Here is a 21,943-nt window from a genome sequence, read left to right as displayed (position 1 = left end):
CAAGTGAAGTCACAAGTCATTGATGTTAAAGTCTAAGTCGAGTTGCAAGTCTTTTTACATTTTGTCAAGTCGAGTCTAAAGTCATCAAATTCATGACTCGAGTCTGACTCGAGTCCAAGTCATGTGACTCGAGTCCACACCTCTGGTATACCCACCAAAGCTTCTCATTTGGGCCGCCGAACATCACCCAAATAGGCTTTATGAAACTATTTAATAGAGTTGCTGATGTATGCAGTACTCCCGCCACACTGCAGGGGGCAGCACCGAAACATATGTGTCACAATGAAGCAGCAGTGGGTGAGTAGAAGAAGACTACACATTCACTCCTGGAAAAAAAATCGAAATAAATTGCAAAACGTGGACTTTTTACAACGACTTGAAAACTAAATATGAGTCATTGTTTCCTGTCGGACCCTATAAGCGACGGACACAGCGTTCTCGACAAGAAGCAACAATGATAGACAAATCCACACCTGTAAGTTTTTATCACACAACTTGGTCAAACCTTTGTAAGTAGATATTGTGCATGAAGATATTTAGTTTGTTTTGTATTGAAATTGCTGACTTTGGGATATATTTTGTATTCATGTTTGTGTTGTTTTTTTGTCGAAGAGTAACTCTGGGCGATCAGAGCTCATTTAATACATGTAGTGCTAAATTTGACCAGTAGAGGGCAATGACGCTACGTTTAATTGTGCTGAGTCACACACTGTTACGTTGATTGATTGATTGATTGATTGATTGATTGATTCTTTTATTTGTAGATTGCATTGCACAATTGACTACTAAATGGAAACACTCGAAGAAGTTTTTCAACTTGTTTAAGTCAGGGTCCACATTGTGTGCAATGTTGTAGATCTTGTTTAATTCCTATATATACTACATAGATTGTGTATTAACACTAAACCTTCTATTTTATTCATGTAAAATATACAATGGACATTATTTATGTCAAATACACAATGATACTATTGTAATGTTTATTTTATGTTTAGATTTTCAGTTTTACAATCCTAAACGAAGGAAAAAGTGTAAAAAAAATAAAACGGAGGAAGGAAAATAAGGTACATTGATCCCCAACAAAACGTCCGTAGCTTCTGTTTTTTCATATTGTTAACTAGCTGCACATGCTGGAATTGAGTAGTGAGGGCAGAATGAGGAATTTATTGACAGTGCAGCGTGAAAGCCGATGTGTATCATTATGATGATTTATTTCATCATAATGAAATAAATCACGTCTCAAGTTAATGTACAACCTGCGTAGGCACTTTCTGATGAAACATCCACATTCCAATGACCTTCCCCTGAGCCCTTTGACTCTTCAAACTGCGGCTCTCTTCATTATGTACAAAACCCAAAACCAGTGACGTTGGCATGTTGTGAAATTCGTAAATAAAAACAGAATACAATGATTTGCTAATCCTTCTCAACTTATATTCAATTGAATAGACCGCAAAGACAAGGTATTTAATGTTCCAACTGAGAAACGTCATTTTATTTTGCAAATAATCATTAACTTAGAATTTATTGGCAGCAACACTTTGCAAAAAAGTTGGCACAGGGGGCATTTTTACCACTGTGTTACATGGCCACGTTTGGGAACTGAGGAGACCAATTTTTGAAGCTTTTCAGGTAGTATTATTTCCCATTCTTGCTTGATGTACAGCTTAAGTTGTTCAACAGTCCGGGGTCTCCGTTGTCGTATTTTTGGCTTCATAATGCGCCACACATTTTCAATGGGAGACAGGTCTGGACTACAGGCAGGCCAGTCTAGTACACGCACTCTTTTACTACGAAGCCACGCTGTTGTAACACATGGCTAGGAATTGTCATGCTGAAATAAGCAGGGGCGTCCATGATAACGTCGCTTGGATGGCAACATATGTTGCTCCAAAACCTGTATGTACCTTTCAGCATTAATGGTGCCTTCACAGATGTGGAAGTTACCCATGCCTTTTGGCACTAATACACCCCCTTACAATCACAGATGCCGGCTTTTCAACTTTGCGCCTATAACAATCTGGATGGTTCTTTTCCCTCTTTGTCCCGGAGCACACAACGTCCACAGTTTCCAAAAACAATTTGAATTGTGGACTCGTCAAACCACAGAACACTTTTCCACTTTGCATCAGTCCATCTTAGATGAGCTATGGCCCAGCGAAACCGGCGGCGTTTCTGGGTGTTGTTGATTAACGGCTTTGGCTTTGCATTGTAGAGTTTTAACTTGCACTTACAGATGTAGCGACGAACTGTAGCTACTGACAGTGGTTTTCTGAAGTGTTCCTGAGCCCATGTGGTGATATCCTTTACACACTGATGTCGCTTTTTGATGCAGTACCGCCTGATTGATCGAAGGTCCGAAATATCCTCACTTATGTGCGAACCTTTTGATGATATTACGGACCGTTGATGGTGAAATCCCTAAATTCCTCGCAATAGTTGTTCGAACAACAAAATTGAGGTATGTAGTTTCTTAATGTGGAGAGATATTAATTTCTCTTGTTTTAATGTTAGCATTTTAGCTAGCAAGCAATGGCCCGGCAGTTCGGGAGTTTATCAAAGTGCAGTTATCAATCACGGTTTTTGCGATAATTTTAATTTAAAACTGTAATACTAACCGTCGGGGGTTTTACTGTGGTTACCGCAACTAGACGTGACGTCACGCGCAACCCAAATTAGATTTTATGTTTATCAAATCAAATCAAATCAACTTTATTTATAAAGCACATTTAAAATTTACCACAGGGGTAGCCAAAGTGCTGTACAATGAGCAGGTTAAAAGATAAAACGAGTACCGAGCAAACACAACACAACACAGAACACGATAAAAAATAAATAATTAAAATAGAATTAATAAAAACATAAAAACATAAAAACAGGATCACAGCAGGTGTATTATGGGGCGCCATTGCAGGATGGATATCACTCAGTGTTAAAAGCCATGGAATAAAAGTATGTTTTTAAGAGAGATTTAAAAACAGGAAGAGAGGAGGCTTGTCTAACACTCAGGGGTAGGTCGTTCCAGAGCTTGGGAGCAGCAACGGCGAAAGCTCTGTCACCTCTAAGCTTCAGCCTTGTGTCAGGGACCGTCAACAGCAGCTGATCGGCTGATCTTAAGGATCGGGTGGGGCAGTAAGGCTGAAGGAGGTCGGAGAGATAGGTTGGCGCGAGGTTGTTTAGACATTTAAAAACAAATAAAAGGAGTTTAAAATGTATTCGGTAACGCACAGGGAGCCAGTGAAGGGACGCTAAAATAGGGGTGATGTGCTCACATATGTTTGTTCGGTGTCAAAAAAAGCACAGGATCCAGTGCCCATCCTTAATCGAGACACAGTATGTTGTTGCTATAGAATATGCAGCCTTCTGTCACGGTTTTGTGCGTCTGGAACCCCAGGATGCAGAGACGGCAGGTGTTGCGCAGGTAAAAATAAATGTAATGACAAAAATAAAGATGTGCAGCAGGGAAGTGCACTAAGCTCAACGAGGCGTAGGGAGCACAAAACACAACGCAGTACGTTGAGGTACAAAGCAAATGATCCGGCACCGTCCTCTTGCATAAGAAGCCTCCTGATTAGAGATTGCCAGCAGGTGAGTCTCCTACTGTACTTACAGCCAGAAGTATAGTGGGTGGTAAGCAAAGGCAGACAGGAAGTAGAACACAAAATACAAATTCTCGTCAGGATAATAATACAAACTACAGGAAGCTAATAAAATCCAAACTGTCCTGTGGGATCATGACAGCTACGAGAAACTTATTAATCAAGTGTACCAAAACTAGTAAGGACAAATACAGTTTCCTTAAGAAAACTGCTCATACTGTTTGTTGGGTAAGTAGAAATAAATGGTAAACAAGCGCTCACAGTTTATTATTAGTTCATACAGACAATGACAAAGTGGTCTCTGCAAATTCAACCGCGCTGTTCACTCGGCTCCACTCGACAAAAGAAATGGGCAGCAACCCTTCTCTTTTTGTTTCAACAATTGTTGTCCCTTCATCCAAATATGGGAACTCTGTAGAGACCTTCAAGCAAAAATGTCCTTTGGAAACATTTCCACAGGCGAAAACAGTGCAAGTGCGGCATTTTCACTCTGCTTTCAATGGACTCCTTGTTAGCAGTGCGTTTGACATCCATGGGCTCGTATCCAAGGCGACAGCAACCGGACGTCATGTGACATGATGCAACCCAGCAATAAAGTGGAAACTGAAAATCACTGCGATCGCTCCCCCCGGGTGCTGATGAATACTTCCTTCGGCGAGGCTCACTGGGATGCCCCAGGAAAGTGAGGCATTTGTTCAGAATCAACCAATCAATCAAAGTTGACTTATATAGCCCTAAATCACGAGTGTCTCAAAGGGCTGCACAAGCCACAACGACATATTCGGCTCAGATCTCACATCAGGGCAAGGAAAAAACTCAACCCAATGGGATGACAACGAGAAACCTTGGAGGGACCGCAGATGTAGGGACCCACCCCTGGGCGACCGGTGCAATGGACGTCGAGTGGATCTAACATAATATTGTGAGAGTCCAGTCCATAGTGGATCTAACATAATATTGTGACAGTCCAGTCCATAGTGGATCTAACATAATATTGTGAGAGTCCAGTCCATAGTGGATCTAACATAATAGTGTGAGAGTCCAGTCCATAGTAAATCTAACATAATATTGTGAGAGTCCAGTCCATAGTAGATCTAACATAATAGTGTGAGAGTCCAGTCCATAGTGGATCTAACATAATAGTGAGAGAGTCCAGTCCATAGTGGATCCAACATAATACTGTGAGAGTCCAGTCCATAGTGGATCTAACATAATAGTGTGAGAGTCCAGTCCATAGTGGATCTAACATAATAGTGTGAGAGTCCAGTCCATAGTGGATCTAACATAATAGTGAGAGAGTCCAGTCCATAGTGGATCTAACATAATATTGTGAGAGTCCAGTCCATAGTGGATCTAACATAATAGTGTGAGAGTCCAGTCCATAGTGGATCTAACATAATAGTGTAAGAGTCCAGTCCATAGTGGATCTAACATAATAGTGTGAGAGTCCAGTCCATAGTGGATCTAACATAATATTGTGAGAGTCCAGTCCATAGTGGATCTAACATAATAGTGAGAGAGTCCAGTCCATTGTGGAGCTAACATAATATTGTGAGAGTCCAGTCCATAGTGGATCTAACATAATAGTGTGAGAGTCCAGTCCATAGTGGATCTAACATAATAGTGTGAGAGTCCAGTCCATAGTGGATCTAACATAATAGTATGAGAGTCCAGTCCATAGTGGATCTAATATCATATTGTGAGAGTCTAGTCCATAGTGGATCTAACATAATATTGTGACAGTCCAGTCCATAGTGGATCTAACATAATATTGTGAGAGTCCAGTCCATAGTGGATCTAACATAACACTGTGAGAGTGCAGTCCGTAGTGGATCTAACATAATATTGTGAGAGTCTAGTCCATAGTGGATCTAACAAAATATAGTGAGAGTCCATTCCATAGTGGATCTAACATAACACTGTGAGAGTGCAGTCCGTAGTGGATCTAACATAATATTGTGAGAGTCCAGTCCATAGTGGATCTAACATAATAGTGTGAGAGTCCAGTCCATAGTGGATCTAACATAATATTGTGAGAGTCCAGTCCATAGTGGATCGAACATAATAGTGTGAGAGTCCAGTCCATAGTGGATCTAATATAATAGTGTGAGAGTCCAGTCCATAGTGGAGCTAACATAATATTCTGAGAGTCCAGTCCATAGTGGATCTAGCATAATATTGTGAGAGTCTAGTCTAGTCCATAGTGGATCTAACATAATATTGTGAGAGTCTAGTCCATAGTGGATCTAACATAATAGTGTAAGAGTACAGTCCATAGTGGATCTAACATAATAGTGTGAGAGTCCAGTCTATAGTGGATCTAACATAATAGTGTGAGAGTCCAGTCCATAGTGGATCTAACATAATAGTGTGAGAGTCCAGTTCATAATGGATCTAACATAATATTGTGAGAGTCCAGTCCATAGTAGATCTAACATAATAGTGTGAGAGTCCAGTCCATAGTGGATCTAACATAATAGTGAGAGAGTCCAGTCCATAGTGGATCCAACATAATACTGTGAGAGTCCAGTCCATAGTAGATCTAACATAATAGTGTGAGAGTCCAGTCCATAGTGGATCTAACTTAATATTGTGAGAGTCCAGTCCATAGTGGATCTAACATAATAGTGAGAGAGTCCAGTCCATAGTGGATCTAACATAATATTGTGAGAGTCCAGTCCATAGTGGATCTAACATAATAGTGTGAGAGTCCAGTCCATAGTGGATCTAACATAATAGTGTGAGAGTCCAGTCCATAGTGAGGCCAGCAGGAGATCATCTTGAGTGGAGACAGGTCAGCAGCGCAGTGACGTCCCCAACTGATGCACAGATGAGTGGTCCACCCTGGGTTCCGACTTTGGACAGCTAGCGCGTCATCTGTGGTCACTGAATATGCCCCCCTCTCCACGAAGGAGAGGGGGGCAGAGCAGAAAAGAAACGGCAGATCAACTGCTCTAAAAGGGGGGTCTATTTAGAACAGCTCGTTAACTTTGAAATTAGATCATGTTAGTGTTAGATGTCCACCTTTTTTCCACTTTTTTTGTCTATCCTTACTGCCGACTCACAGTCCAGTATATTGGATGCACACATCGCACCGTATGGAATGGCCTCAATCTCGTTACCCTGCGTAATGACAATAAAGCTGATTCTGATTCTGATTGAATTAAAAAGGTACTGTACTGCCTTTGAAAAATACCGGTACTTTTTTTTTCATGCTGTGCTATGTGAGCCGTGCGTGTTGCATGAAGGCCGCTTGGTGAAAATTATAGATAAACTACATATCTTATAAGTATCCTCCCTGAAGAACAAGGAATAGCTAAACATGTTTCACTACACGCCGTAGGAGGATACAATAGCTAACCGTTAACAGCAACCAGGCGCTCCTGTATGTAAACAAATGGGTGGATGTACACAAACAGGGTGAAGACAGAGGAGTGAAAATTGACTTACTTTGGCTTCAAAACTAACAATAGAGGTAAAGCACACTGAAGCGCTGCTCTGCAAGCAGTGCTTTAAAACATAGCTAGCTAGTAGCTAGCGTCTCTCGATAGTGTTTTAGCTACTTTTAAATCTCTAATCCTCAACCCCATTGCGACAAATAAACTACGTTTCTTACAAGTATCCTCCCTAGGGGTGTAACGGTACGTGTATTTGTATTGAACCGTTTCGGTACGGGGGTTTCGGTTCGGTTCGGAGGTGTACCAAACGAGTTTCCACACGAACATATTACCGTATTTTCCGCACTATTAGCCGCACCTAAAAACCACAAATTTACTCAAAAGCTGACAGTGCGGCTTATAACCCGGTGCGCTTTATATATGGATTAATATTAAGATTCATTTTCATAAAGTTTAGGTCTCGCAACTACGGTAAACAGCCGCCATCTTTTTTCCCCGTAGAAGAGGAAGCGCTTCTTCTTCTACGCAAGCAACCGCCAAGGTAAGCACCCGCCCCCATAGAAGAGGAAGCGCTTCTTCTTCTACTGTAAGCAACCACCCGCCCCCGTAGAAGAAGAAGAAGCGCGCGGATATTACGTTTCATTTCCTTTGTGTGTTTACATCTGTAAAGACCACAAAATGGCTCCTACTAAGCGACAGGTTTCCGGTTCATGAAAAGACGCAATCTCTCCACCCGCACACGGACTACTATTTCACAGCAACTGCCTAAAGACTTTCAAGAAAAGCTGGCTACTTTCCGTACATATTGTAAAAACAAGATAGCTGAAAAAAAGATCCGGCCAGAGAACATTATCAACATGGACAAGGTTCCACTGACTTTTGATATTCCTGTGAACCGCACTGTGGATACAACGGGAGCACGTACGGTGAATATTCGCACCACAGGGAATGAGAAGTCATCCTTCACTGTGGTTCTAGCTTGCCATGCTAATGGCCAGAAACTTCCACCCATGGTGATATTCAAAAGGAAGACCTTGCCAAAAGAGACCTTTCCAGCCGGCGTCATCATAAAAGCTAACTCGAAGGGATGGATGGATGAAGAAAAGATGAGCGAGTGGTTAAGGGAAGTTTACGCGAAGAGGCCGGGTGGCTTTTTTCACGCAGCTCCGTCCATGTTGATGTACGACTCCATGCGCGCCCACATCACGCTGGTTTTTAATATATTATTAAAGTTTGACTGACCTATCTGACTGTTTTTTTGACATTCCCTTTAGCGCAGTTAGATGCGGCTTATAACACGGGGCGGCTTATAGGTGGACAAAGTTTTGAAATATGCCGTTCATTGAAGGCGCGGCTTATAACCCAGGGCGGCTTATGGTGCGGAAAATACGGTAAGTAGCCGCCTCCGCTTCCTTCTGCCTCTGTTTCTGTCAGGACTCTACACAGCACCCAGCATTGTCCCACCCACACAACCATCTGATTGGTTACAAACAGAGCGGTAACATCCAATCAGCAGTGCGTATTCAGAGCGGTAACAGCCAATCAGCAGTGCGTATTCAGAGTGCATGTAGTCAGTGCTTAGCGTTTAGCAGGTAATCATCAGGCAGCGGACTCTCCCCAAATTATAATAAACACCTCCCAGTCAACTACTAGTAACATCACCATGAGCCCGTTGACGTTCTAGAAACCTAAACGGCAGCTCAGCTCGCTCGCAGTCCTGGCTTGAGGTGAAGGCTAATTCGCTTGTAGCGTAACGTTAGCTCATTTTGCGGTGTGTGTGTGCGTGTGTGTGTGTGTGTGTGTGTGTGCGTGTGTGTGTGTGTGTGTGTGTGTGTGTGTGTGTGTGTGTGTGTGTACGTGTGTTACGGACAGCAAAGCCCTGTCTGTCTGTTATTTCACTTTACCTTTTTCTGTGTAGATTGAGCTGTGTGGAAGCAGGACATTATGTTAAATGAAGAGTTTCTGTCTCTGATAGTTGATATAATAATGTAACTGCATCATTAAGCCCACATGAACTCCATGGTGTTCAGGGATGAATAGTCTCTCCTATTGCTATTGTACCATTTTTTTCAGCTATACTTACATTAATCATTAGTAATGCAGCAGCCTAGTTTTGAATGGCAGGGTCCCTGCTATCACATGTTGATAAAAATCATCATAATAAAAATCAACTACAGGCTTCCCAAATGCTGTAATAAATTAAGCATGATGAGTTGACTTGAAACTGTTTAATGTTGCACTTTTTATATGTAGAAGAAAAGTTTTGTCATTTTATTTAATCTGAGCAACAACTTGAGGCAGTTTAATGTTGATTAACGTGGGCAGAATTATTATAGTGTTCCCAATGTTAAAAGGATAAAGCCATTGTTTACAAATTTGGTAAATAAATAACCAAAAAATGTGTATTTTGTTGTTTTCTTACTGTACCGAAAATTAACCGAACCGTGACCTCTAAACCGAGGTAAGTACCGAACCGAAATTTTTGTGTACCGTTACACCCCTAATCCTCCCTAAAGAACGAGGAATAGCTAAACATGCTTCACTACACACCGTAGAAGGATGGAATAGCTAACCGCTAACAGCAAGCCAGCGCTCCTGAATGTAAACAAATGGGTGGATGTACACAAGCAGCGTGAAGACAGACGAGGGAGAATGGGCGTATTTTGGCTTCAAAACTAACAATATAGGTGAAGCTATAAACACTGAAGCGCTGCTCTGCAAGCGGTGCTTTAAAGCAGTAGCTAGGGTCTCTCTGCAGTATTTTTTCTAAATCACTAATCCTCGCCCCCATGGCAACAAATTAATTTTGTTTCTTACAAGTATCATCCCCGAAGGACGAAGAATAGCTAAACATGCTTCATTACACACTGTAGGAGGATACAATCCATACCTAAATTTGTAGTATCACCCAAAACTTATGTAAAGTGTCTAACAACAGAAGAAAGGATGTTTATTAGATTTTAACAGTAATCCATTTTGTACAGCTTGTCCGCCATTATTTTGACAAAATAATCGAATGGAATTGAAACAATATGTTACTGCATATTTCAGCAGCAAACCTTTGTTTGCTTACTTCATTAGATTAGATTATGTTTTACAGATCATCTTCAAGCCACTTTCTGACAGTCGCTTCAGAATGCGGCGTTTTGTGGGCGGTCTTATTTACGTGGCTCACCTTCGGCAGCGTCTTCTCCCCGTCATCTTTGTTGTAGCGGTGTAGCATGCAAGGACAGGAGTGGAAGAAGTGTCAAAAGATGGAGTTAATGTTTTAATTACATTCAGACTTTACTAAAATCAATAACGAAGCAGCATCTTCTCATCCGGAAACAACAACATCCGACCGGAACTCTCTAATAACTAAAGTTCCTTGGGTGAATAATGTAAACTCACTACACCGGTATGTTTTAGCGCTTTCATGGCGAGTTTACTGACAGATATAAGTAAGAACTTTACACTACTTTATATTAGAAATGGCAACAGCGGAAGATGAATGTCCCATAATAAGAAGATAGAGAAAAAGAAGAAGCTTATTGACTACGGTGTCGCCACGGACTACAAAGGCGGACGCGCGCAATTTTTCAGGACTTATACAGATCCCAAATACACATCTGCAGGAACCAGAAGGTAAGAAAAGTTGCTTTTGCATAATATTGCGAAACAAAACGCCAGATAATATGTCTTACCTTATACACACACCATAATAATACTCGTATGTTTAATGCGCCGACAATCCATCAAGCGGTGCGGCTTCATAGCTTACCAAAGTCGTACTAAAATATTTTGATAGATTTTTGAGCTTCGCGTGTAATGTTCTATATTTTCAATGGAACATTTAAAATGATGGTATGGTTTACTTGAGGCATATTGCCACCATAGTGCAGTCTACACTTATCTCTTATGTTTGACTGCCATCTACTGGTCACACTTATCATTACACCATGTACCAAATAAAATAGCTTCGAGGTGGGTAAGCTCAACCAAACGTATTCCTTACATTAGGCGCACCGGGATATAAGGCGCACTGTCAAGTTTTGAGAATTTTTTTTTTTTTTAAGTGCACCTTATAGTCTGGAAAATACGGTAGTACTAAAAGTGAAGTTTTCTAGTTTGTCCACTATCTTATTTAATGCCAAAATCGTTCTTTGATTGCAATGTATGTTTCATTTATCATAAGATGTTCTCTTAAAATAAAGCCAATAATGTCATTTTTGTAGTCCCCTTTATTTTGAGAAGTCTCAAAAAGTATCAATATACATGTTAGGGATGTCCCGATCCGATATTTGGATCGAATCGGCCGCCGATATTTGCCAAAAAATGCGCATCGGCAAGGCATGGCAAAATGCCGATCTAGATCCAGTTAAAAAAAAAAACTCCGGTCCGTATTTTCTAATGCACCGATTTAAATAATGCATTACACTTTTCTGCTGCTCCCTAATTTAGGTTCCGCATTTTCCAGCACACCTTCAACACATCCACAGGTCTGGATTCTCACGCAGTTGCTTTTAGCTGCTGGCATTACATGACAGGCTCTTCTCACTCTTTCCTGTGTCTCCTTCTCCCAGACAGCAAGCGCACCTTCTTACACACGTCACATACTGTCACGTCATACGTCACATACGTATACGCCCTCTCCCAGCAGAGAGGTAGCAGCATGGCTAACGTTAGCTGTGATGCTAGCGCAGCCGTGCGACCAACGTTCCCTCTAAGGTGCGCACCTGTGCAATTGCGCACTGCTCAAGCGTCTTCTGCGCACAGCAAATCTATGCCACGCACAAAATCAAATGAAAAAATAAGTGCATAACAATTTTCGACACACAGACACGACAGAGAAAACAGTTTTCGTCATCGTTGTTCAAATATTGTAACGTCTGTCGCGACGCTTATCTCCACTCGGTGCCACACGTCCACACCGTCAAAATGCCGAGGCAAACATTTCCAGCTCAACACCGTATGAAAAAAATAGTGATTTTTTTAGTTGTGATTTCCTTCTCTGCATGAAAGTTTAAAAGTAGCATATATTAATGCAGTATGAAGAAGAATGTTTTAATGTAGACACATAGAATCATCATACATACATACATACATACATACAGGTAAAAGCCAGTAAATTAGAATATTTTGAAAAACTTGATTTATTTCAGTAATTGCATTCAAAAGGTGTAACTTGTACATTATATTTATTCATTGCACACAGACTGATGCATTCAAATGTTTATTTCATTTAATTTTGATGATTTGAAGTGGCAACAAATGAAAATCCAAAATTCCGTGTGTCACAAAATTAGAATATTACTTAAGGCTAATACAAAAAAGGGATTTTTAGAAATGTTGGCCAACTGAAAAGTATGAAAATGAAAAATATGAGCATGTACAATACTCAATACTTGGTTGGAGCTCCTTTTGCCTCAATTACTGCGTTAATGCGGCGTGGCATGGAGTCGATGAGTTTCTGGCACTGCTCAGGTGTTATGAGAGCCCAGGTTGCTCTGATAGTGGCCTTCAACTCTTCTGCGTTTTTGGGTCTGGCATTCTGCATCTTCCTTTTCACAATACCCCACAGATTTTCTATGGGGCTAAGGTCAGGGAAGTTGGCGGGCCAATTTAGAACAGAAATACCATGGTCCGTAAACCAGGCACGGGTAGATTTTGCGCTGTGTGCAGGCGCCAAGTCCTGTTGGAACTTGAAATCTCCATCTCCATAGAGCAGGTCAGCAGCAGGAAGCATGAAGTGCTCTAAAACTTGCTGGTAGACGGCTGCGTTGACCCTGGATCTCAGGAAACAGAGTGGACCGACACCAGCAGATGACATGGCACCCCAAACCATCACCCAACCATGCAAATTTTGCATTTCCTTTGGAAATCGAGGTCCCAGAGTCTGGAGGAAGACAGGAGAGGCACAGGATCCACGTTGCCTGAAGTCTAGTGTAAAGTTTCCACCATCAGTGATGGTTTGGGGTGCCATGTCATCTGCTGGTGTCGGTCCACTCTGTTTCCTCCCCTGACCTTAGCCCCATAGAAAATCTGTGGGGTATTGTGAAAAGGAAGATGCAGAATGCCAGACCCAAAAACACAGAAGAGTTGAAGGCCACTATCAGAGCAACCTGGGCTCTCATAACACCTGAGCAGTGCCAGAAACTCATCGACTCCATGCCACGCCGCATTAACGCAGTAATTGAGGCAAAAGGAGCTCCAACCAAGTATTGAGTATTGTACATGCTCATATTTTTCATTTTCATACTTTTCAGTTGGCCAACATTTCTAAAAATCCCTTTTTTGTATTAGCCTTAAGTAATATTCTAATTTTGTGACACACGGAATTTTGGATTTTCATTTGTTGCCACTTCAAATCATCAAAATTAAATGAAATAAACATTTGAATGCATCAGTCTGTGTGCAATGAATAAATATAATGTACAAGTTACACCTTTTGAATGCAATTACTCAAATAAATCAAGTTTTTCAAAATATTCTAATTTACTGGCTTTTACCTGTACATACATATATATCGTGTATCGCAATATGGCCTTAAAGGGGAACATTATCACAATTTCAGAAGGGTTAAAACCATTAAAAATCAGTTCCCAGTGGCTTATTTTATTTTTCGAAGTTTTTTTCAAAATTTTACCCATTACGCAATATCCCTAAAAAAAGCTTCAAAGTGCCTGATTTTAACCATCGTTATATACACCCGTCCATTTTCCTGTGACGTCACATAGTGATGCCAACACAAACAAACATGGCGCATAAAACAGCAAGCTATAGCGACATTAGCTCGGATTCAGACTTGGATTTCAGCGGCTTAAGCGATTCAACAGATTACGCATGTGTTGAAACGGTTGGTTGTAGTGTGGAGGCAGGTAGCGAAAACGAAATTGAAGAAGAAACTGAAGCTATTGAGCCATATCGGTTTGAACCGTATGCAAGCGAAACCGACGAAAACGACACGACAGCCAGCGACACGGGAGAAAGCGAGGACGAATTCGGCGATCGCCTTCTAACAAACGATTGGTATGTGTTTGTTTGGCACTAAAGGAAACTAACAACTATGAACTAGGTTTACAGCATATGAAATACATTTGGCAACAACATGCACTTTGAGAGTGCAGACAGCCCAATTTTCATCAATTAATATATTCTGTAGACATACCCTCATCCGCTCTCTTTTCCTGAAAGCTGATCTGTCCAGTTTTGGAGTTGATGTCAGCAGGCCAGGGAAGCTAGGGTCGATATTCTTCTCTTGATCATTTTCGATGGCATAAGGGACTGTGTGAGCCAAGACATCCAGGGGGTTTAGCTCGCTCGTCTGCGGGAACAAACTGCCGCCATTGCTTGCCGTGCTACCGAGGGCCTTTGTCCCTGAATTGCTCACACACTCCGGCAGATTCAATGGGGGTCTGGCGGCAGATTTCTTTGACTTTATCGTTGGAAATGCATCTGCTTTGAGTGTCGCAGGATATCCACACATTCTTGCCATCTCTGTCGTAGCATAGCTTTCGTCGGTAAAGTGTGCGGAACAAACGTCCAATTTCTTGCCACTTTCGCATCTTTGGGCCACTGGTGCAACTTGAATCCGTCCCTGTTCGTGTTGTTACACCCTCCGACAACACACCGACGAGGCATGATGTCTCCAAGGTACGGAAAACAGTCGAAAAAATGGAAAATAACAGAGCTGATTTAACTCGGTGTTTGAGAAAATGGCGGATTGCTTCCCGATGTGACGCCACGTTGTGACGTCATCGCTCCGAGAGCGAATATTAGAAAGGCGTTTAATTCGCCAAAATTCACCCATTTAGAGTTCGGAAATTGGTTAAAAAAATATATGGTCTTTTTTCTGCAACATCAAGGTATATATTGACGCTTACATAGGTCTGGTGATAATGTTCCCCTTTAAAATATCGCAATATTAAAAAAAGGACATATCGCCCAGCCCTAATTCAATGATGCCATTTCTGTTTGTCATGTATAATTTTGTCTATTTTGTGTTTATCCTTGAATAAACAGGTCAGTTTCTTGTTACCAACCATTGTGTATTATTCAAACTCCCCGAATTCAGCTTGCTAGTTGTTATCAAGAGTACTAAAACCTTTTTCAACATGATTCTGACAACTAAGTAGGCTAAATAACTTTAAACTTTAATACATGCTCGGATAGGCCAGTATCGGCCAGTATCGGTATCGGATCGGAAGTGCAAAAACAACATCGGTATCGGATCGGAAGTGCAAAAACCTGGATCGGGACATACATGTTGGCTACCAAAATAAAGGTATCGGGACAACCCTAATCTGCGCCAGACTGCAATGTCTCCCGTCTTGGTCCAGGTTTGGCATCGTTTTTGGTCGTTTTGTTTTTGTACATCGCGCCTCGCTCTCCGTGACAGAAGCAACAGCAACCGTCTGGTTAAAAGAATACTTCCCCGTTTTGCACAGGCAGAACGCTCGATCCGGTGCAGTGACCGTATTTACGCCCTGTACCAGTACAAGAACATGCTGATTAAATGCGCATAGGATAAGAAATCTGTGTCACCTTCCCCGCTATCAGTCCACACTGTGCGGCACATTAACATAAATAAATAATAATAGAGTAATGACACAGGGACCTTGACTCTCACGTGTACTCTCGCATGTCCTTGTGCGCTCAATCATTGACTGCTTATGTATAAATGACTGCTCTCTTACAGCCCTCCAATCCAGCAGGGGGCAGCACCAGACATTAATCAATACCTGTTTTGGCATTCATGCTGGTATTCGCATGTCCGTGTTGCCTCCGCTATTGATGTTGGCATGAAAGTGCCACGGCGACCGGAGTAGCGTGTCGGCTCAAACAGGTCACAATTAAGTCGCTTCTTCAGCCGGCGAGTGACGGGGGGGGCGGGGGGCTAAAGCCAAAGACCTTCACAGCGACTTTATCCCTCCTGTGTCCTCGAGTGCAGAGAATCCCCAACAAGTAAAAGTGTTGCCAGAGAGATCCATTCCCCAGGGTCTGATTAGCTCCACGGACCCTGGCCCCGTCACTGGGATGCTCTCTGAGGCTTGAGCCAAGCGCTGCAGGCCGATAGCATGCACGTTGTGTGTTCTGGCTCCATTACCACACACACACACACACACACACACACACACACACACACACACACACACACAGAGCTTTAGCGTGACCTTGGATCTGACATTGATGGCCCCTGTCATTTACAGTGAAAAAAGAAGAGTGTGAGCACAAAGACGTTGGACTGGATGACCGCTAATCCACTGTGTCGGAACACGCTGTGGTGGATTCTCCCAATTTGAACACTCTCTCTTTCCGGAGACTCTTTTTACCTCCAATTAGTTTGGATTTCCAATTGATTTTTTACATAGAAACATATCAAATCAAATCAAATCAACTTTATTTATAGAGCACATTTAAAATTTACCACAGGGGTAGCCAAAGTGCTGTACAATGAACAGGTTAAAAGATAAAACGAGTACCGAGCAAACACAACACAACACAAACAGAACACGATAAAAAAATAAATAATTAAAATAGAATTAATAAAAACATAAAAACATAAAAACAGGATCACAGCAGGTGTATTATGGGGCGCCATTGCAGGATGGATATCACTCAGTGTTAAAAGCCATGGAATAAAAGTATGTTTTTAAGAGAGATTTAAAAACAGGAAGAGAGGAGGCTTGTCTAACACTCAGGGGTAGGTCGTTCCAGAGCTTGGGAGCAGCAACGGCGAAAGCTCTGTCACCTCTAAGCTTCAGCCTTGTGTCAGGGACCGTCAACAGCAGCTGATCGGCTGATCTTAAGGATCGGGTGGGGCAGTAAGGCTGAAGGAGGTCGGAGAGATAGGTTGGCGCGAGGTTGTTTAGACATTTAAAAACAAATAAGTTTAAAATGTATTCGGTAACGCACAGGGAGCCAGTGAAGGGACGCTAAAATAGGGGTGATGTGCTCACGTCTGCGGGTCTGTGTTAGCAGACGAGCAGCAGAGTTCTGCACGAGCTGCAGGCGGGCGAGGGAGGCCTGGCTAATGCCAACATACAGGGCATTGCAGTAGTCAAGACGAGTCGAGATAAAAGCGTGGATTAATTTCTCAAGATCATGTCTTGATAGAAGCGGTTTCACTTTCGCTATTTGGCGTAATTGATAAAAGCTTTTTTGAACGACGCTGCTGATTTGTTTTTCGAATTTAAAATCTGAGTCAAACTTTACCCCCAGGTTTGTGACACAGTCGCTGAGATACGGGGTCAGAGTGCCGAGGTCAACGTTGGGGGAGGGAGAGCGACTTGGACCGAACAACATAACTTCTGTTTTATCTTCATTTAGGCTCAGGAAGTTAGCTGAAAGCCAGACTTTGATGTCGTGCAGGCAGTCAATAAGACGTTGAACCGTGTTATTTTGTGCCATGGGAAAATAAATCTGGCAATCATCGGCATAAAAATGAAATGCAATACTGTACTTCCTAAAAATAGAACCAAGGGGGAGAAGGTAAAGCGCAAATAAAATTGGGGCAAGGATTGAGCCCTGGGGGACCCCATGTGGTAAAGGAGCTGTGGACGACATAAAACTGTCTACTTTTACACAAAAAACATATATTGAAAGGAGCTGTCAAATGTATATTGTTCAAACCCAAAAATTAGGGCTGTCAAAGTTCATGCGACTGGGAGCCATTTAACTATACACTGGCTCAAGCACTCAAACAGCATTCAGAGCGGACTCTAAAGGCTCCATTAGCTCGTTGCTAATTTACATTGGCTGTGTCCATGCTACTGGTTAGCTTTAGCGATTTTACGTGCCGATTTCAACACCTCCAAATTTAGTAAGCAGAACTACAACTAAGACGCACGTTACAACGTGGCCAGTGAAATACATGATGTATCACGTTGTAGCTATGTGCATGCTCGATATAAACTAAGTACACTACTTACAGTACACATACTTTTTAGGTCTCAACTAGAGATGTCCGATAATGGCTTTTTTGCCGATATTCCGATATTGTCCAACTCTTAATTACCGATTCCGATATCAACCGATGCCGATATATGCAGTCGTGGAATTAATACATTATTATGCCTACTTTTGTTGTGATGCCCCGCTGGATGCATTAAACAATGTAACAAGGTTTTCCAAAATGAATCAACTCAAGTTATGGAAAAAAATGCCAACATGGCACTGCCATATTTATTATTGAAGTCACAAAGTGCATTATTTTTTGTAACATGCCTCAAAACAACAGCTGCAAAAATAATGAAGGCACACAGCTTCAGTCCAGAGTATACTAGAGCATACTTGCCAACCTTGAGACCTCCGAATTCGGGAGATGGGGCGGCAGGGTTGAGGTGGGCAGGGTTTGGTGGTAGCAGGGGTGTATATTGTAGCGTCCTGGAAGAGTTAGTGCTGCAAGGGGTTCTGGGTATTTCTTCTGTTGTGTTTATGTTGTGTTACGGTGCGCATGTTCTCCCGAAATGTGTTTGTCATTCTTGTTTGGTGTGGGTTCACAGTGTGGCGGATATTTGTAACAGTGTTAAAGTAGTTTATACGGCCACCCTCAGTGTGACCTGTATGGCTGTTGATCAAGTATGCATTGCATTCACTTATGTGTGTTTATATTATGTGACTGGGCCGGCACGCTGTTTGTATGGAGGAAAAGCGGACGTGACGAGAGGTTGTAGAGGACGCTAAAGGCAGTGCCTTTAAGGCACGCCCCCAATATTGTTGTCCGAGTGGAAATCAGGAGAAATTCGGGAGAATGGTTGCCCCGGGAGAATTTCGGGAGGGGCACTGAAATTCGGGAGTCTCCCGGGAAAATCGGGAGGGTTGGCAAGTGTGCCCTACGTCCGTGTTTTACCGGATATGTACCGCTCCGTACAGCGGCGTTTTAAAAAGTCATTAATTTTACTTTTTGAAACCGATACCGATAATTTCCGATATTGCATTTTAAAGCATTTATGGGACATCTCTAGTCTCTAGTCTCAACGAAGGACAGGACAGACAAAGACTAGTTCGTGACGACAGCAACACACCATAGTCTTTACCAGGCCTGGGCAATTATTTTGACTCGGGGGGGACCAAATTTAGAGAAACATGTGTCTGGGGGTCGTTATATAGTTTTTTAGGAACATATAACAAAACCTCACAATAATATCTGATTGACATTGAACGTTATGACAGACCGTCTGAAAAAACGAAATGGAATTTGAATTTTTTTTACTGAATGAGAATGTACATGTAAATAAAGAATGTGGGACTTACAATATTAACTATGAACGATAAAACACTGAATATTGACAACACGTGAACATCACACACCCTCTCGATCGACATATTTCAACAACCAAGGGAAACGCAACAAAAATGCAACAGACCCAGCGAAAAATGAACACAAAGGGTAAAAAAAACCGCCACCTACAATCTGATACACCACTAAGCTTTAGAATTTTGTTGTACAAATCTCCTTCCGTGTCTGTCCCTGACACCTGCATTTCAGGCTGGCCGCTCTGGAAACACACTGTGGAAACGCTCCCCATCCACACTGCTTGGTGCCTCGTCTGAGCTGCTGTGACTTAGATTTCCATAGTAACTAGTATTTCATGCAAAACGTGCAGATTCCAACCATTGAAATACTTTGTATAGTTCAAGACTTACGGTCATTTGAAAACATCACTGCACATCATAATGGTAGCTGCAGTTTCCATCTTCAAGATCTATAAAAATTATTTGGGAATGTCCGGCGGGCCAGATTGAAAAGCTTAACAGCACGTGGCCCCCGGGCCTTAATTTGCCCACGTCTGGTCTATACACTACTGCCATCTAATGGCTTAGAATTTCAACTGCATGCAAAGTACCTGCAAATGAGACTCAAGAGTAAGAAAACAAGATATAACCAATGGACGGCACAGTTATTACAGTCAGTTCATTGTTAAAGGGGAACATTATCACCAGACCTATGTAAGCGTCAATATATACCTTGATGTTGCAGAAAAAAGACCATATATTTTTTTAACCGATTTCCGAACTCTAAATGGGTGAATTTTGGCGAATTAAACGCCTTTCTAATATTCGCTCTCGGAGCGATGACGTCATCGGGAAGCAGTCCGCCATTTTCTCAAACACCGAGTCAAATAAGTTCTGTTATTTTCCGTTTTTTCGACTGTTTTCCGTACCTGCCATGCCTCGTTGGTGTGTTGTCGGAGGGTGTAACAACACAAACAGGGACGGATTCAAGTTGCACCAGTGGCCCAAAGATGCGAAAGTGGCAAGAAATTGGACGTTTGTTCCGCACACTTTACCGACGAAAGCTATGCTACGACAGAGATGGCAAGAATGTGTGGATATCCTGCGACACTCAGCATGTTCTTGTACTGGTACAGGGCGTAAATACGGTCACTGCACCGGATCGAGCGTTCTGCCTGTGCAAAACGGGGAAGTATTCTTTTAACCAGACGGTTGCTGTTGCTTCTGTCACGGAGAGCGAGGCGCGATGTACAAAAACAAAACGACCAAAACGATGCCAAACCTGGACCAAGACGGGAGACATTGCAGTCTGGCGCAGATTAGGGTTGTCCCGATACCTTTATTTTGGTAGCCAACATGTATGTCCCGATCCAGGTTTTTGCACTTCCGATCCGATACCGATGTTGTTTTTGCACTTCCGATCCGATACCGATACTGGCCGATACTGGCCTATTCGAGCATGTATTAAAGTTTAAAGTTATTTAGCCTACTTAGTTGTCAGAATCATGTTGAAAAAGGTTTTAGTACTCTTGATAACAAATAGCAAGCTGAATTCGGGGAGTTTGAACAATACACAATGGTTGGTAACAAGAAACTGACCTGTTTATTCAAGGATAAACACAAAATAGACAAAATTATACATGACAAACAGAAATGGCATCATTGAATTAGGGCTGGGCGATATGTCCTTTTTTTAATATTGCGATATTTTAAAGGGGAACATTATCACCAGACCTATGTAAGCGTCAATATATACCTTGATGTTGCAGAAAAAAGACCATATATTTTTTTAACCAATTTCCGAACTCTAAATGGGTGAATTTTGGCAAATTAAACGCCTTTCTAATATTCGCTCTCGGAGCGATGACATCACAACGTGGCGTCACATCGGGAAGCAATCCGCCATTTTCTCAAACACCGAGTCAAATCAGCTCTGTTATTTTCCGTTTTTTCGACTGTTTTCCGTACCTTGGAGACATCATGCCTCGTCGGTGTGTTGTCGGAGGGTGTAACAACACGAACAGGGACGGATTCAAGTTGCACCAGTGGCCCAAAGATGCGAAAGTGGCAAGAAATTGGACGTTTGTTCCGCACACTTTACCGACGAAAGCTATGCTACGACAGAGATGGCAAGAATGTGTGGATATCCTGCGACACTCAAAGCAGATGCATTTCCAACGATAAAGTCAAAGAAATCTGCCGCCAGACCCCCATTGAATCTGCCGGAGTGTGTGAGCAATTCAGGGACAAAGGACCTCGCTAGCACGGCAAGCAATGGCGGCAGTTTGTTCCCGCAGACGAGCGAGCTATCGACCCTAGCTTCCCTGGCCTGCTGACATCAACTCCAAAACTGGACGGATCAGCTTTCAGGAAAAGAGCGCGGATGAGGGTATGTCTACAGAATATATTAATTGATGAAAATTGGGCTGTCTGCACTCTCAAAGTCCATGTTGTTGCCAAATGTATTTCATATGCTGTAAACCTAGTTCATAGTTGTTAGTTTCCTTTAATGCCAAACAAACACATACCAATCGTTGGTTAGAAGGCGATCGCCGAATTTGTCCTCATTTTCTCCCGTGTCGCTGGCTGTCGTGTCGTTTTCGTCGGTTTCGCTTGCATACGGTTCAAACCGATATGGCTCAATAGCTTCAGTTTCTTCTTTAATTTCGTTTTCGCTACCTGCCTCCACACTACAACCATCCGTTTCAATACATGCGTAATCTGTTGAAT

At 42.2% G+C, this 21,943-nt stretch overlaps 1 protein-coding gene across 1 annotated transcript in view; it reads left to right on the top strand.

The window, feature by feature from the left end:
* The first annotated feature begins 349 nt into the window (after positions 1-349).
* LOC133577912 (netrin receptor UNC5D-like) overlaps positions 350-21,943 on the top strand; it is a 771,105-nt gene continuing 749,511 nt past the window's right edge. The window contains exon 1 of the mRNA XM_061932037.1: positions 350-475. Coding sequence (XP_061788021.1) covers positions 455-475 — 21 coding nt within the window. The 5' untranslated portion in view covers positions 350-454. The remainder of the gene's footprint in view (positions 476-21,943) is intronic.

This window comes from Nerophis lumbriciformis, linkage group LG39 (genome assembly GCF_033978685.3).
Source record: "Nerophis lumbriciformis linkage group LG39, RoL_Nlum_v2.1, whole genome shotgun sequence".
NCBI lineage: Eukaryota > Metazoa > Chordata > Actinopteri > Syngnathiformes > Syngnathidae > Nerophis > Nerophis lumbriciformis.
Note: the sequence above shows the minus strand (reverse complement) of the source record. Positions and strands in the feature narration are given on the sequence as shown.